This window comes from Trachemys scripta, chromosome 11 (assembly GCF_013100865.1).
Source record: "Trachemys scripta elegans isolate TJP31775 chromosome 11, CAS_Tse_1.0, whole genome shotgun sequence".
In the NCBI taxonomy this organism is placed as follows: domain Eukaryota; kingdom Metazoa; phylum Chordata; order Testudines; family Emydidae; genus Trachemys; species Trachemys scripta.
In genome coordinates this window covers 23,788,448-23,806,399 of record NC_048308.1, presented here as the reverse complement: position 1 = coordinate 23,806,399, position 17,952 = coordinate 23,788,448, and the positions used below count along the sequence as shown (strand labels likewise).

The following is a 17,952-nucleotide window of genomic DNA, read 5'->3' as shown; positions in this document are numbered from 1 at the left end:
TATGCCTTATATACTGGTCCAGCACTACATTACAACTACTATATATGATTTACAGCTATTGCTTGTGATTGCTAATTCTAGCTGGAAGATGGAGGGCTATTAGCTGAAGAATTATTCCTTCTACTTTATAAACTAGCCAGCTATTGGACTGTAGAGATATTTTCAAACTCTGGCTTAAATCCTTAATAGAAGAAATACAGGGATAGTGGCAGCTGGCATGAATCCTTTTGCAAGAATTAAGGGCCATTAACTTTAAGAAAATTATAAATTCTATGGGTGGCAGTAGATCCTTGAGATATAGAGTCCCTACTTGAGCTACAGCCACCTCAAACCCTCTCCCCAGTATCTAGAACCCCTAAACAAGTCCCTGCACATCCAGGCACCCCCAACTGAGCACCACATGCAGAATCATCTCACCCCACACCTGCTGCTGTGCCTAGCATGGAGGGTTAAGGCCCAATGTTGTTTCTGGGGCAGACCCAGCCCTTTCACTAGTGCAGGTTCAGGTGTAATCTCACTGCTGAGTCTGAGGGAAGGTGACTGCAGGGCCTCTGCACCCCACTGCTAGAGTCTCTACCTACCTTTGACAAATAAAATTTTAAAGGACTGAATGATGTGTATTTGATGCACAAGGCTTGTGAGGAAAGATTAGAGTTGAGGGGCTTTTTTTTCCCTTTAATAAAACCTAGTGTGTGTACAATAGCAACACTTGAATTGTAGCACTGCTACAGTGGAAGGGCTTGGACCTTGCAGAAACCCATGAAATCCCTTCAGTTATGGAAATTTTCAACTGGGAATCAAATAAATGTAAGAAGGAATCAGAACTGAGAGGAAAGTCCTGGATGAAGGTAGCCTACACCTTACAAAGGAAAAAAGTCAAAGAATCTTCTTTACCTTTCAGCTCTCTCATCCATTTGGGTATAAGCAGTTCACAGTGGTCTTTGGCTAGAATGACCATGGCATTCATCTCAAAGCCCCAAGCATTGGGGAGGAGGGGAAGGAAGGAGGAAGACATTCAGTGCTAGATTTAAGACTATGTGCAAAATCAATAAGATTTGGGGCTTGATTTGATTCTCACATTTGGTATTTTCAGACAAAAGCTGAGAGTTAGTTACAGTGTTCTGTTTGGATCTAACTACAAGAAGCATGGACATTTTTGTATGCACACAATTTACATAACACCTTTGACTCATATCCCAACTCAAGTTACTAAACAGAGCCCTACTCTTTAAACCTATAATTAGGAGGCTGGAGACAGTTTACTTGGTTCATAGATGGCAAGAAGGCTCCAATAACCACCAGAATGATCATTTAACTTCAGTTAGAAAAACAGTTATCCATTTTAAGTAAGGATTGGTTATTCCCTTATAAAAAGCTTCAATTTTGCTGTAGTCTGAACTCTTTTCTAAAGAATAGTTAGGGAAGTTACAAGTGATAGTACTTCCAGAAAGTAAGATGCAACTCTTTCCAGTATCATAATCACAGAGCTGCTCCACCAGTGGCTGTAGTACACCATCACTCCTACAAATTATCAGCTCTGCAATTTTCTACCAAGTAGGAATGGGAATAATCTGACAAAAGCAAAAGAACTGGTGCACCTGGCCTTCACATAAAGTTGCCAGAAAAGGGAAATGGGGATAAACAATAGACTAGCAGTACATAAGACACTTAACTTTTCTAGCAGTTTTTCTGTGATTGAGGCTGATGCAGGAGTGCCATACCAGAAGTACCCTACTCTCCAAACATCCACAGGGATCCAAAAAACCAACAGTTCTTTAGTGCTATTTTGTTAGTGTTGCTGCCTAGCTAGGGAGGGGCAGTAAAACCAACATTTGTGGATAGAAGGGGATATCAAAGAATATCAAGCAACTGTAGTAAAAGGTATTGCCTACTTTCTGCTGACCCCGCCTCCTAGGACTTGGGCTCTTCACTTATATACAGCACTTGGGTTCAGTTCTGAAACTCAGCTCTTATGCATGGGGGGAAAATGCCTAGCAGTCTGCTGCAGCAGTTTGGTTAACAAATATCCTGATTGAATTCACTTCAGTTCTCCCTTGTCCTTCTTGTGAGGAAAGGATGGTAACTAATGCATGAGAACGATTACCTTCTACGTCAGAAATGCAAGAGATAAGAGTCTGCCTCTGCTCTTCTTCTCCACTGGAATGCTGTAAATGTTGCAAAAAAAAAAAAAAAAAAAAAAGGGGGGGGGGGGAGAAGTGGGAGAGAACTGGTTTTCCTTCTTTAACCTTTTCAAGCTGCAAGGTTTCTGAAGGTGAAGTGTCAACACAAAATGCTCCCTAGATTTATTTTTTCCTAGAGAAGATAGGAAAAGTTGAAAAAAGGCATATGCAAGTCATACAGTAGTCATTTTTTTTATTTAACTTTTGGGGTAGGGGCAGAAAGAGCATACATTTTTATTTGTACAATATTTAACAATCACTTTTATCCTGGGCTGGGGTTTTTGTTTTTGATACTTGCAGAAAAATAGCAAGTATAATCTGACAGTAGTACAACAACCTGTGCCCAAAACAGACAAATACAGAGAGTAAAGCTAAAATAATTGCTTACCAATATCTTGAGAGGTAACGAATAATATATGAACTGAGACTGCTTTTAAAAAAAAAATAGTACTGCTGGTTGAATATCTGAGGTAAATGATGTTCCATCAAGGATGCTACTTGTATCATTTTGCCCATAAACCTGCATATAGCTTTCTGCACTTTGTACCAAATGTTCCTAATAAAAATAAATGCATTAGAAGTTAAAAAGAGAAACTGGAAAAAGATCAAACTGGTAATCCCACTTGTTAAACGATAATCAGCAATTTTGTTGAAACCTGGTACAAACAAGAAATATTCACTCCTGTTACTGCTTACATTTTAGCTGGAATTCCAAGACTCTTTAAAAGCTACTCTACATGAATTTTGCTATTTCAAATAGATAAAAAATGGTGAATTTCAATCCTGATTTATCGTTTCAGAACGTCACCATGCTAGTTCAGTAACTCCAACAATTGAGACACAGTTTCTTCTGAAATGCTAAGGTACATGTAGTAGGTGTACAAAGAGTAGTCATGCATCATGTGATATAAAAATTTCCTAGTAGCTAATACAAACTAAAAAATGCAGGGCTTGGACTTCCAGTAAAGCCAAAAACTGGCTAATCCATCAGTCCTGTGGCAGTTATACAGCAATCATTTAAATAGACAGGCAAAGCCAACAAGTTGGAAGTGAGAGCCAAGGGACTGACTTTTCTTCACAAGCCAAAATACAGGGTGAACCACTGGAATAGACCATACATGTACATATACACCACCACACATGCTGTAAGTACAAAGAGGGACAACGGTCACTACTTCTGCTAGTAAGTAATGCCAGAATATTTTCACTAGCTTAGTTCTTATTTATTCTTATCCTCATTCATGAGTCTGGCTCAAGCATTTTAACTTACACATCTATATTTACTGTACTATAAGTGGAACACACACAGGTTAAAATGCCCTGCAAAACAGAAGTCTTGTGTATAAGAACAGCTCACCAAAGTTTAGTTATTCCACCAATTATAAAAACACTTTTACCATGAACATCCTTTTGGGTGTGATACTATACTATGCTGTTTTAAAAAAAAGAAAAAAATCCAGAAAATACAGTTAGTACAATATTCACACCTGTGGGGATTTCTATGAAAATAAATATCATCCCATTAAATTGTCAGGCTTTGTGATTCACCTACATCACTTGCAAACACAAAGTGCACTAGCAACACCAAAGGCGCCCCCCAAACAGCATGGCCACCAGGGCCCATACCAGCAAAAAGTTCAAGGATCATGCATGCAGGATGCAAGGCTCATACTGACATATGTCCGTAGCTAGGTATGACTTCTGCATTGAATCTTGAATAACTGATCCTTACATCATCCATGCTGTTCCTCCTACTTTTGCCAGTGTTGGGGTTTAAACTTCAGAGAGCAATACAAGTTTTTCAGTAAAATATGACTGGTTTTGTTCATATCTCTTTAGCCATGATCACTTGATGTACGTTTAAGATCCCTGCACTGAAGGTGGAAGCAAAATGAAAATCCAGATCAAGAAAATGGGTGCATGAGTAGTTTTATAAACAAAATGAGCAAGTTGCTCTACCAGTACCAATAACCCATTAAAGCAGGGATTCTTATGGCTACCATGAAACCCTAGGAATAAGAGTGAAAAACAGCAAGCAGAACAGAATTGAGTGGTATGTTATGCATGAACAACATTACTATTACCCTTCTTCCCCCTCCCTGCTTGGAATATGGTAACCTAGGTCTTGTTTATAAATAATTGTATTGTTCCCAGAGATTAAGTGCATATTATATGTAAAATTGAGTGTATTCTGTGGTTTTTACAAATAACTGTTTAAAGATAACATTCACAGTGAGCTCCTGATTGTGACATTAAAAACTTCCTTAAAAATCTGATGCATGATTTAAAAAAAAACTGACCTGACAAAATACATAGCATAATACTGGCTATTGTTGGTTCAGTACTTGAGTACTTTAGAAAGTTAATTTTTTTACTTTGATCTGTATAAATGTAAAGGATCAAATAACTAATGTAATATTAATTTTGAAAAGCACTTTGGCACCTACAGTCAATTCAGGTTTTTTACGTTACATAGTATATAAGGCATGATCTCCTAAACCCTAAAATAATGTTGGAGTCAGCTGTGAAAGCAATTTTATTATTTTTTGCTAGACTGTGCTACCTATGTTGGTATTCGTTACCTCTAAATAGTCATTGCATATTTGAAATTATAGCATAATAACTAAAGTTATCCCTGAATATTTTTAAGCAGTTACATCAGAAGTCTGTGACTATCATTTTTAACATGACTCCAGGATGAACCTATGCATCACAGACATCAAATATCACTCTGACAAGATGGCACCAAGCTTAAGTGTAGAGAAGTTGCAAATCTCAAAGCAGAGAGAGTGAGGAGTTCCGGGTAATTAAGCTTCCTGAGGTGATCCTGAAACAGTGATACAGAACACACTGCATACTGTTAGTGAAACAAAGTACACTATGCAGAACTTTTTACATACATAAATAGGAAAAAGCCTTCTTTAGAAAGAATAAGAATTAAGAGCTTTCCAGTGTCATAGCTCACATAAAATTAAAAAAAGTCATGCTCAAATATTCCTCAGACACAGCAAACCTAAATAGTAAAAATAAAATGTATGCAATATTTTGGGAACTGAACGTGAGATAAAAGCTTTAAACTAAAAACAGGAAGAAAGTTTTGTTTCAAACCCAGCACTTTTTATACACAAGCTAGCACAAGAAAGGGCTAAAAACACTGCTTTAGGAATGGCCATTTACTCTTGGCATGAAGCATAGCTTACCCTTTTTTAAATAACAGTGAATTTGTAATACAGCATTTACAAAACATGGATCAATTTATTATTCAAATTGTTAGTGTTGTCAATCTCATAATTTAGCAGACTTGGAACTGAGGTATACCTTGTTGAGGGAGGTTAAAGTAATGCTTGGAAGCCTCTTTGCTATATCCCACTTGATTACTTTTGTTTATATACATATAACAGCAGCACACTAAACATTCACAAGCTGTGTCATATTGGCATTACAATAGTCATTTATATAAACACAACAGCAAATGCAATAAAAACAAGTTACCCTTTTTTAAAATCTGAAATGAAATGTTTGATTTAAAAAAAATAGCAGTAGTTCATTTAAGGAATTAGTCTCTTCTGACAGATATTAAGAAATCTGATGTCAGTTTTTAAAACACTTGATTAGCCCAAATAGGTCCATATTCTTCATTTAAGTTCCTTAACAATATTTTGCCACTTCTCAGGTCAACGTCCTTCAGGACGGGAATGCAGTAAAGTCTCATGTATTCATGTTTGGGGAAAAAAAGTCTCCTTATTGACATTCCCAAAAAAACTTACCATTCCTCATTTCACACAGAAAGTAACAACCATAATCAGTCTCATTAGCTTTAGCAGCTCCAGTTCAGAATCCTGTTGGTCAGAATGCATAACCAGTGCAATATCATAGACTGGATTCTTTGGGAGGAAAGTCAACATTTGTCACCATTGTGACCACTGTCACAATGTCCTCTGTTGTTATAATGTTAGTCAGTCTTTGCATCTGTATAATCCGTTCTTCTACGCAGCCAGCTGATAACCTGGCTTCTGCATCATGATCCCAACATTCTTCTATTGTTTCACAGAGCATTGCCATTCCCTAAAAGAAAAAGTAATATATAAGTGGAGCTGGTAACTGAGTTGCCTTATACTTTCATTATAAGGCCCTGTTTTCAGTTAAACTACTCAAGCTGAAATTTTCTATGCCATTTGTATGCCTCAGATTTTTTTTTTTTCCCGGGGGGGGGGGGGGGGGCTGGGGCACAGAAAGTTTCAGCTAAATCAGTTCAACTGATTCAGAATGAAGATAGGCAAAATATGTTGATTTGTCCATGTTGAATAAATCTTACATCTGAGAGGTTCTATGTTTTGAAGCAGGTACTTGAATTGGGCAAGGGGATCACACATGTTCACTAGAAGTTTGGTGAATTTAACTGCAAGTCTCTAACAAAGATTGTCTGCACTGAGTATGCTCCATCCCCTCACAGTTCCTATATGTCAAATGGACAGAACATGAACCATCCTCAGAGTGACTAAGCAGGACTTTTCCTCCAATTCCTGCAGCCTGAGAACTCCTGTGACACCAAAATAGTGCAAAGAGACTGTTTTTCCCATGCTCTCAATGCTCCTTCTGCTGGTAACCAACTTGAATGGAATGCAGAGGGGTGAGAAGGGTAGGATACAGCCCAGAAGGAGGCACAAGTGTAGAAAGATGACTGGGTGGAAGAGTCTTGTAATCACAAACTCTTCTCCAGAATCTGAAACAGACCCCAGGACACCTGAGTCTCAACATTTCCATGCTGTCTAGCAAATAGCTGTGACGTCCACTGACAAAAGTGTTTGTTTCATTCTCCTGTAGCAGCTGGAACACAGAGGGCAACAACCTAGTCCGGCTACCAGTTACTCTTAGCTAAGGTGGCATGAGATCTGTGCTATGAATCTAAAGGTCCCAATCCTGCTGATGAACCATGCGGAGGTTCATATGGTTCTGAATGATCACATATGTTTTTTTCAGGAAGTTACATGACAAAAAGCTACAGTAAAAGAACGTTAAGGGTGGCAAAGTCAAGAACTCAGAAGTTAAGAAATGCCAGAACTGAGGTTTGTCCATGCCTTATTCACATCAAAGCACTTAAATCCTGCCCTGAGTACAGAATATTCTCTCTCATATATATAAGTAACTTTGCCATCTTAAAATATAATGAAAGATCTAAGAACTACTGGTCCTGTTCAAAATTTGAACGAAATAACTCCAAGGAAAATAAGGGTACAAGCAGGGTATTAATAGTCGGGCAGTGGATGCATGCTTCATTCCATAATGACTTAAAAATAGCACGCTGCTCCCTAATAGCAGGCTAGGGTATGAAGTGTTCTGATTTTTAGGAGACAAAAAAAAAAGTCACAATATTCAGAATTCTGAAGACGACATGCCACTTTTTCCTAAAGTGGAGGCATCGCTCAACAGCTAGCCCAAACCCAAATGTAGGCAATTCATTCTGCCCACCTAAATTATCCTTGAAGTTTCAGGGACACTCTACCTTTCTGAGATTGTTGCTGTCGTATTAAAGGCAGCCACCAAATTACCCCCTGAAAGGTGGCATCATTTCAGTAATAAGTGAAGGGGATAAATATGCATCTTTATATGAAAAAAAAAAAAAAAAAAAACACACAGAACTGCTTAGGACTAAAGTTGAAGAGTCTCTTCACCCACGCAGGATGTTTAAAACTTTTATGAAATACTTCGGAATCCTTTGGTATGAGCGCTGCATTTAAAAACAAAGTACTGTAAAACATATTAGTATACAGTTTAATTTTTCAATAGAGCTAATTATATAAAAATATTGCATCAGAAGAAAAATGTCCACAGATAAGCATTAAATCAAATATCATTTCATTGAAGTTTTACAGTTAAAGCACAGTAATACTTTCAGAACTTGGTTATTTTACTACTTACAGCATGTTTCTGCCAGCACTCTCTTAAAACAGGCCTCTTCTTTTTGTGAACTACAACTTCCTGCATGTCTTCAAGGGATGGATGCTGGCCAATTTCCTCTTCAAATGGCAACATGTACTCATCCACTGGTCCTATATTTAAGAATAAAATTAATTTTGCTTTTCAGACAATTGGTACACCATAAATTTAATAACTATGTCAAAATACTATACAGCCATTTACTCACTATTGCCATGAAAAACTCATACGATGCCGAAGTGGCAACACTAGATGCTGCCATGTGAGAAGCCTGAGAAACAATGGATGCTAGACTACATATCAAGAGGGTGGCCATGTTCTTAAAAAAACTCTACCATTCAACTCATGAAGTTACGTTAATAGTAACTTATCCCCTTCAAGCTGACGGCAAAGGGCAACTAGATTGTAAAAAGATATCCAGGGGAAAAAAACAACAGCAACAACGAAAGCTCAGAATAAAGAAAGGTGCAAAACCAGGTTGTAATGTAACCTCTGTAGGCCCACCACCAAAATTCAGAGCCTACATTACAAGCATTTTGCGGGTACACTATACCAGCAAAGTGTTTCTAGCGTGGACGCAGCTTATATGGAGCCTATTCTAGTCTATCCTCTCCCCTCCCAAAATGAAACAAGGGCATTCTTACTAGTGTAACTAGGTCTACCCTAGGGACTTTTGGCAGCACAACTGTCGGTCAGGGATCATACCTTTTCACACACCTAACTAACATAGGTATGGCAGTAGACGTTTGCAGTATACAAATGAACTTGGCATTACACGGAGTACAGGTAGCAATGCCTACAGTTAGGGTTGACCAACACTTCCCATGTTAAGACCTTGTTTCCATTTACTTATACAGCTAGAAAAGAAATAGTTTTCTGGGCCTATGACAATTTTCAAGATGTCAAAAAAATTTCCTGTTCCAAATACTGACAAAAATCAATCACACATTTTCAGAAACCAAAAAGCAAAAACAAAAAAACCCCCACCATCCTGGTCTGAGTCCATCAAAAAGTTTGAAAGATTACAAAATTATAAAACCCATTCTGATTAACTTTTAAAATAATGATTAGCTTAAATTTTGAAATAAAGTTATATTGAACCCCAAAACTGGAATTCTTTAGCAAACATCAAAAGATATTAAGAATTTTGAAACTTATTTTTCAAAATGTCTTCAAGGTGAAAATTTTGTTGGAACCCACTTTTTCCTCTTAAAAGTTTTGGTTTGGAAAACTTGCCTGAACAACTCAACTTATAAAACTTGGCCAAATTTATATCATTCAGGCTGAATTTGTCTATATCAAGTGTGTTTCTGGCTAAATTTTTTGAGGAAAATTTCAGCAAAAATGGTTTAGCCATTTCTGAGAACAAGATTAGAGAAAAATACGTTTTCCTTTGGAACAGTGTCTTAATATTTGACTTGGAGGGTGGGAAGGATAGCCATGCTGTCAGGAATACACTTTCTGCTTATCTTTAAAAAACAAACAAACAAACAAAAAAAACCCCATATAACTTATATTTATCCAAATAATCGGACTTTGAAAAAAAAATGCAATTTGCACATGCTCAGTCGAGACTTAGAATCTGGTTAGTAAATTCTCTGAACATTGTCTGTACTGAGAATGCTCCAGTCCCTCAACTCTTACATGTGATCAGACTGTGCATGCAATGCAATGGACTAGGCCTGCTCCATCCTAGGGTGCAGGATTTGTTCCTTGTATGTATTGAAGTCACTTCTGATGACTTTTTAGAAAAAAAGATTTATTATTATTATTATTATTATTATTATTATTATTAACTGAGTACTACCATAAAACAAATGTCTGTCTGGAAAGCATCCAGCACACGAGAAAGAAGTTTCCCTGGCTCAAAGTTCTTACAATATATGAAGGATGGACAGATAGAATTCCTCCTAACCACTGTCTATTCATCTAACTTAAATTAAGGAAGCACCAATTAGGACTCCATAATAAAGGCTAAGAAATTTTGCACGTAAGAGCAGGAATTCTGTTACATATGAAAATTACACCCTTTCCTCTCCAAAGTTACATCACTTACTCTGAGTAAACAATGAATTTTGTGAGAATTCAGAAGTAAATGGTTAGTTTATGAATTTAAATTAATTTTAAAAATAGGTTAAGAAATTTGGAACCCTATGTCAGACCTTTATTTTGTTCCCCTAATATCTTAATAGAACACTGACTCTTCAAACTTCCCATATAATTAAAATTTGCTGAAATCTTCTGGATAAGTTATATTTGAAGGGAAAAAAAAGTAGATTAATGGACACTTTTTGGTGTTACTCTTCATAACTGAACATTCCTACTTCAGGTTAAGCTGAAGGATAATTTTCAAGGAGTTACATGAAGAACTGCCCTCTTGAAAAATAGCTGCTGTCTCTTATTGCCATTCATCTGCTCCTCAATGTTCCCCTCTGACTTCTGACAGCATTAAGGGAATACCATCTTCCCTGCAAGGAGCTTGGCTTCATTCCTATTGTGAATAAAACAGAGGCAGTGGCCATTTTGACAGGGCAATTCTTCATAAGTTTCTCTGAAGAAAATTTCATGCAACAGTGTACACTGGGGGGCAAGCCTTCAATTATGGAAAAAAACAACAAAAGGTTAAATTTAATCCTTAATATTTTTCTTTACAAAAACTACTTGTTGCCCCTTACCTAGTCAGAGGACAAAATGGTGCAAGAGGGCAAGAGCCAGCACAAAGTATGCGCAGAGGAACAGAAGGAGGGAAAAAGTTAGAATTTGTGCACAATAGACTGTGGAGAAGACAAGAGGGAGGGGGAACGTGTGCACAAGGAAAGGTAGGGAACAGGAGTGAGGGGGAAACTGCGGTGTTCAGCAGCTGCTTTCCACTGGTCTGGCGATATAAAGCAGCTGTAAACCCCAGTTTAACTAGCCAGCATGATCTGGCTGCTTTATGCTGCTGCAAAGGGGCATAAAATAGCCGGAGAGTACTGTGATTTATTAGAAGTATCACATGGGAGATTCTCTTTGAATTTCTTGTTTAGGGTTCATGTATGCTTTAAAAAAAAATTCAGACAAAAGATATGTTAAAAGGATTTATTAAGACTGAGATACATATAAGTAATTTAGGGTAATACATATTACAGGGATGTTGCATGTATCCTACAAAATCAACCATTTTAAGCCTGGGAAATTCAGAGCTTAAAAAGAAAAAGACAATGAAAGACATACACACAACTCCCGCTTCCCTCCAATCCCCCGGCCGATTCAAAGTTTTAAATACTGCGTTATCAACTATGTATTTTTATAAATTAAACATTTTGCTTACCATCTGACGCAGTACATCGGGATGCCAGTTCCCACAGGACTAATCCCATGGCATACATATCTATTCTCAGAAATGCATCCCTTTGGAAGTTTATCGCACCTTCTAATACTTCTGGAGCCATATACCTTCGTGTACCAACCTTTTAAAGACATTCAAGCATAAAGTGTTACTGCACTAAAAATTGTTTATTTCAAGATGAGCAAAAAGACAGATTGACCTTACTGTACAATTCTCTCCCCCACCCCCATTAAAAAAAACCAAACACAGTTGTAGTCATTGCCTTTACTTTGGACTCAATCCAGCAAGATGCTGCATGCCCTCAGCTCTCAGAGTTGAGAGGTTAAGGATGCTCAACACCTTGACAGATTGGGCCCCCACAGTGGATTTCCACAATGCATAAAAGTCTGCATGTATGTTTATAAATAATTTAACATTAATTTTCCTTCAGCAAACCTGGTCTTTCCCTCCCCTCCCCTGTATCTTATTTTCTTCCTGGTTGCTGGAAAACCATCATTTCCTCTGCTATTAATATCAAAGGTGTCACACACAGATTCCTGTAAGTAAATCCTCCAAGACAGTTGAGGGAAGGCAGATGACACTGAAGAAAGGAAGATCTTCAGACAGAATTATATTAGTTGGCCATGATGAATTATGAAATTGAAACATCACATCAATTAATTTACTGAATTAGACCTAAAAGAAAGCTACATTTCTTCTGGTTAAAATTCATTTAGTACAAAGGGCCAAGACAAGGCACCATTCACAACTTAAGCCCTTTCCACAATGCTTTTGTCATGAGTTTTAATTGGCTTAGATTGTGAAGGCCTTAAACACAACATGAGGGCATTTCTGTGCCTGTAACATAATACCTTTTGAATACCGTATCTGGTCCATTTCAAAATTTTCAGTTAACATTCTATGCATCAATGGCTGGAATCTTTCTAGTTTCCCCTAAAATTAGTAGATCAAAAGGGGAAGCCTCTGCCATCTGTTTAGCAAAACCATAGCTTCAAGGACTTCTAATTATCTATGGTTGATGGCACCCATTAATGCCTTTCAGTAGCAAGTGCTCAGCCCCTCAGCACAGGGAGAAGAATGAGGGATCTTGACATGGGGTGCAAGTAGGGGGACAGATAAAGCCTCTAGCATGGCAGAGAGAATGGGGGACCCTGGAATGGAGCACACACATACCTGGATGGGAGGATATTGGAGGAGTTGCAGGGTATCCCAGACTTAGAGGGGGATGGGTGGGTGGCACACAAAGTTTATGGGGAGGTGTTGGAGAGATGCAAAGAGCTCCTCGTTTGTGCAAGCAGCTCAGCCTACAGATGCAGCCAAGTGTGTGACCACCTTGTAACTAAATACCTTCCAAGCTACAAACTTAAATATAAGCATTGTTAGTATTTATTTAATTTTTATGTAAATCAATTTACCTGTCCATGTGTGTCACCTGCAGACTTTCCAGCCTCAAACTTTAAAGCTAGACCAAAATCAGCAATGCAAGCTGTAAGGTTGTTTTTCAACAGCACATTCTTGCTTTTGATGTCCCTTCAAATTAAGGGGAAAAAAGAAAAAATTACCCAAATAATACAACATCTAAAAGGTCTAAGAATAAAAGTATTAATGTAACAAAACAAAGGATCTTGCAGATGCATAATAATTTGAAAACATAGTTATGGTCTAAGAGTATATTTAAGCAACATTAAAGGGATGACAACAAAAGCTAAGAGACAATGTTAAGTGTGGCTGTCCAACCTTAAAATCATGCTGTTCAAATATTTTTAAAACCATGATAAATTAAAAAACTGAGTACAGTACATTCTTTAACTATAAATTTATTGTCTTTCTGGTTTAAGAAAATCTAATTTGTAAAATAAGTAAATCTGATGTGGAAGTATCAGTATACACAGGACAGAATGTACTTATTGGTCACTTTCTTGACTTTTAAAAACGAAATTGTGCTTCAAATTCAGCCTCTTCCTGCCACATAAATTGGAGAAGGAGAGAACCCCTTGAGCAGAGATAAGGGCCTTTAAAGTTTTTATGATAAGGGGACCAATAGCCAAAATAAGTTAAAGCAAATACTTGTTCTACAAGGTGGCAGTCTATCTTCTGCTCAATTTTCAGAGGGTTCTTCCCAAAAAATCATGACCTTCATCTTGTTGAAAACTAGGTCTTGAGAATTACAAAAAGAAAAACGAGATAATCGGCACAGGCCTTTTCTGGCTTTATCACGAACTCATGTAATAGGCACATAACACCAAGATAGATCTACCTGTAATGTTTGATGGGGAGAAATGCTCTTCCTTAAAACATCCACCACATCATTAATACTTAAATTTAAAGAAAAGGTGCTAGATGGCATCCCTGGCATACTTCAATACGAACAGGAGTTCCTACCTCATACTGCTCTGGTGTAGAACCTCCAAAATATATAACAGTCTTAGATTGGTACCCATCTTTCTTAATTTCACCCAAAGTTTGTCTCAGTTAATAGACTCAAATGCTATCTTTAAATCTATGAAAGCAGCATATAATTTAGTACCCTTAACCACAATATATTTATAAATCATGTAAGAAAATAATTAATTGTGGCTCTATCCGCCCTAAAGATGGACTGCTCTTTGTATAGTAAATTAGCCTCTGAAGCCCATTTCAACTTTAGATAGTGAGAATTTGGAGTAAGTTTTCCTTGCCACATCTAACAGACTAATAGGGTGAATGAAGCAGGATTCTTTAGGGAACAGGATTATTTGTCCTCTTTTTAAATACTAGACTTCCACCCAGATGGAATCCACCCAAGATGATTAATGACAGTAAATAATTTAGCCAAGTGGTGATTACCAATCAAGAGTCTCCTGAATAACTTCAACAGGGAAAAAAAAAAGTCTTCCTCTGGACTTTTTTCCATTGTTGGGCTAAAATAAATGACAGGATTTAATTGTCCTTTATCAAAGGACAGAGTGATAAGTTTATGGAGGGAATTGGTATGAAGAGGTTGCCTACAATGATACATGGCCCATTTGCAACTAGCAAATATCTCCAGCAGCCAAAGATGGGACACTAGACAGGTAGGGCCCTGAGTCACTACAGTCAATTCTCTTCCAGGTGTCTGGCTGATAGATCTTGCCCACACTCTCAGGGCTTATTTGAAGTTGGGAAGGAATTTTCCCCTCGAGGTCAGATTGGCAGAGACCCTGGGATTTTTGTTTGTTTGGTTGGTTTTTTGGCCTTCCTCCGGAACATGGGGCACAGGTCACTGGCCGGATTGAACTAGAGTAAGTGGTGGATTCTTTGTAGCTTGAACCCTTCAGATCATTATTTGAGGACTTTAGTAACTCAGTCTGAGGTTAGGGGTCTAGTACATGAGTGGGTGGGTGAGGTTCTATGGCCTGTGATGTGCAGTGGTCAGACCAGATGATCACAGTGGTCCCTTTTGGCCTTAATGCCTACGAGTCTATAAATCAAAGAAGGGATTTCTCATTGCACCAACTATAGAAGAATTAGGATTAAAAAAAAAAAAAGTTGGAATGTGCTATCCAGACTTCATCATTAATATAGGGTTCCTCATCTGGAGTATATCTACCAAGGCCTGAGCCCACCATGTTCCACAACACGGAATAATTTTTAGCTTTAGCTACTGCTTCAAAATTGTTACATAAGGATCTCAGATATTCTTGGTTTTCATTACATAATAAACCTCGATAGCTTATTCTGACAGCTAACAACTTCTGAAGTAAATTAGGAGAGGGATATTAACTATATATGCAACAGCAGACTTTTCCTTCACGCAGTCCACGTCAAACCAAAGTGTGTTTAACTTTGAAAGCATTTCTGGGATAATTAAAACCAAAGTCTACTTATTTAGAGAAAAGTGGCAGTAAGGACTTGACCGGCAATTCATATGATTCACAAATTTGAGAAGAATTCTCAGACTTAATTATGTCTCTGAAAAATCTAACATCAGTCCTCCAATCTCCTAGATAATTTGTCATTAATGGCTGGAGTCCATTTTAGTCTTTTACAACCACATTGTTCCAAAGGGAGTAATTAAGGCATCATCATCATCATCCATTGGAAATAAAAACTCTCCAAAAAGGGCACATCATTCATAATTATAGAGAGGTTGGCAGTCACTATCTAGGCAAGAAAATTTACAGAAATCTCAATACTACTAGAACCATTTGATGAAATATAGGCAAACTGTCCACCTATCTGCCACATTTTTCCATTTACAGGTATCAGATTAAACTTGTGTAACAAAGCCTTTAATTTTTGACCAGCAATGTTAACCACCTGATCTCTAGAGCTGAGAGGGAAGTTCAAAAATCTCCTCAGTGTTTTCTTCCCCTTATACTGAGTTTGTTGGAGGACCTATTCAAGCATTAAAATCTCCCAAAATTAGACAAGCTATATCAATTTGCTCATCCAGGCATTCCCACAATTATTCCAATGAGATGAGGAGAATGAGGGGAAAAGAATATTAAATACTAAAATTTGGAGATCAGGAAGAAGAAAAAAAAAAAACAGCCTGAATGCCCTGACAATTTGATTCCCAAAGTAAAATCCAGGATTTCAGGCATAAGGAAACTAAGGTTGCAAGTACTCCAGCTATATGATCCCTTACTAACAATCAATTTCCTCCTTGAAGAAAGGATTCAAACCCAAGAAAGATTAGGATTTCAGACTCACTAACCATGTTTCTTGTTAATAAATCAATTCAAAAGGTTTCCAAAAATTTAAAAAACTAAAATATGTAAATTGTTCTGGCAAAAGCTCTCCCTGGGTAAAGGGAGAAATTGGACAATCCAGTCAGACATAAGAAACAGACCCAACAACCTGACTATAAGAATTTGATTAATCTCCAAATACCACTGTATTCTAAAGAGTAATCTATGTGGGAGATTTTGAATGTAAAGGAAGTCCATCTCAAGGCTTCCATGAAAAACAACACTATTTTGGGGAAGGGGAATTGTAAAGCTCATTGGTCTAAAAAAGACTGGAGGGTCAAACTTAGGAGACCCAGTTAAATAAATAGTACAAAAAGGTTCTAGGAAGTAGCTGAGGAAAAGCGGATGTAAAATCCTGAGATGTATTCTCATAAGATAAATAAGAACCAGACTCTTCTAGTAGATCCGAAGAATTATACCTTTTATTTTTGAGAATGTCCTATAGAGCAAGAATCTCTCAAGCGTGTTTTCTACTCTAGAGATGAAGACACCTCGGAGCTTTAGCGGTTTCCTCAAATTCCAAATTCTAGAAGCTATGTGCCAATATAAAAAAATTCCATCTCCCACCTCATGCACATTTCAAAAATAAAGGTGCCTTATAAACTTAAGAGTTAGATAGTAAATGCCAAATGAACCTTATCAACTTGTAACTGATTTAGATCAATATCTGTAAGGGGCTGTCTGCCTGAATATAATCCCCCTGGAAAAAAAAAAACATATTCTTGGAAGTATTTAAACCAAGAAACAGGATTTCTGAAACCTCAGAGAACCTGTGTATGGTAAGGCAAGAGGACGACGATGACAAAAAGAAGGTGTCAATTTCTCTTAGTTTAGCCTTAACTCAGTAATAAAGCTCTGTATATTCCTATCATCAATATGAGAGAAATTATTTATAATTTTAGGTTCTTCCTTCTCCAGATCTCAATTAGCAGTGGGGGGCATCTAGCTTGCCTGTTAGACCAATCCTCTCATAATCCACCCAACAGAATTTTTCATTCAAAGAGCTCTTAATACTCGCTAATGCCTCCACAAGAGGTTTCAACAAAGAAAACCAATGGGAACTGTGAATAATTAAAATAAAGATGGTCATAATCCACCAAGTCTGATGATACAGGTTCACAGATATTGCTCCTGCTATTCACAAGATCCTTATCTACAAGTTCCTTAGTCAAAAAGATACTTCCAAGGGTCTCCTTCCCTCAGAATTCAAAGTATCAAGAGAATCAGAACTCATGTGAGCCAAACCCCAGACGGAGAGTAGGAGAGTTTGCTTCTCAGAGAAGACAGTTAATTTAGACTGCAATAGATGAGGATACCCAGGACAATTGAGGCGGGAAGGAAGAATGGGGGAAGAGGGAGAAGGAGAGCAGACCATCTTCAAGGGGAATGCCTACATGCTTTTAAATTTCTCACCTTTGGGGGAAGTGTTGAATAGAGCTCACGGTCTTTAGGGCCATTCTGTTAATCCCAAAAGAGCAGAAGAAAGAGCTCCTTCCCAGCTCATTCACCACTAAGCAATCACTACAGTGATACTGCAACTCTCTACAGAGGGGAGAGAGTGAGCTCCTCTCCAAAACAATCAACGCTTTCATCTTAAAAGTTCTATTTAAGCTTCACAAACTCCTACCAAGGAGGAATGATTCTACGTCAGTCAGGCCTCAGTCCAACTTGGATGATATGACTGCCTTCAGAGTGGCTCACTTCATCCGTCACTTGTTACAAGTCTCCAGATTCTCCAAGTTTACAGAGCAATATTGCCATAGAGAAGAAATTGCTGCTTATTCACTCAGCAGCA

At 37.7% G+C, this 17,952-nt stretch overlaps 1 protein-coding gene across 2 annotated transcripts in view; it reads right to left on the bottom strand.

Annotated features, from left to right (window-relative positions):
* Nucleotides 1-2,358: 2,358 nt before the first annotated feature.
* Nucleotides 2,359-17,952, bottom strand: part of ACVR2A (activin A receptor type 2A) — a 110,189-nt gene continuing 94,595 nt past the window's right edge. For both annotated transcript variants that reach the window (XM_034785164.1, XM_034785165.1), the window contains 4 exons: nt 12,861-12,975; nt 11,428-11,566; nt 8,100-8,230; nt 2,359-6,245 (listed from right to left, as the gene is read on the bottom strand). In XM_034785164.1, the coding sequence (XP_034641055.1) occupies nt 6,051-6,245; nt 8,100-8,230; nt 11,428-11,566; nt 12,861-12,975 (580 nt within the window). In that variant the 3' untranslated portion in view covers nt 2,359-6,050. The remainder of the gene's footprint in view (nt 6,246-8,099; nt 8,231-11,427; nt 11,567-12,860; nt 12,976-17,952) is intronic.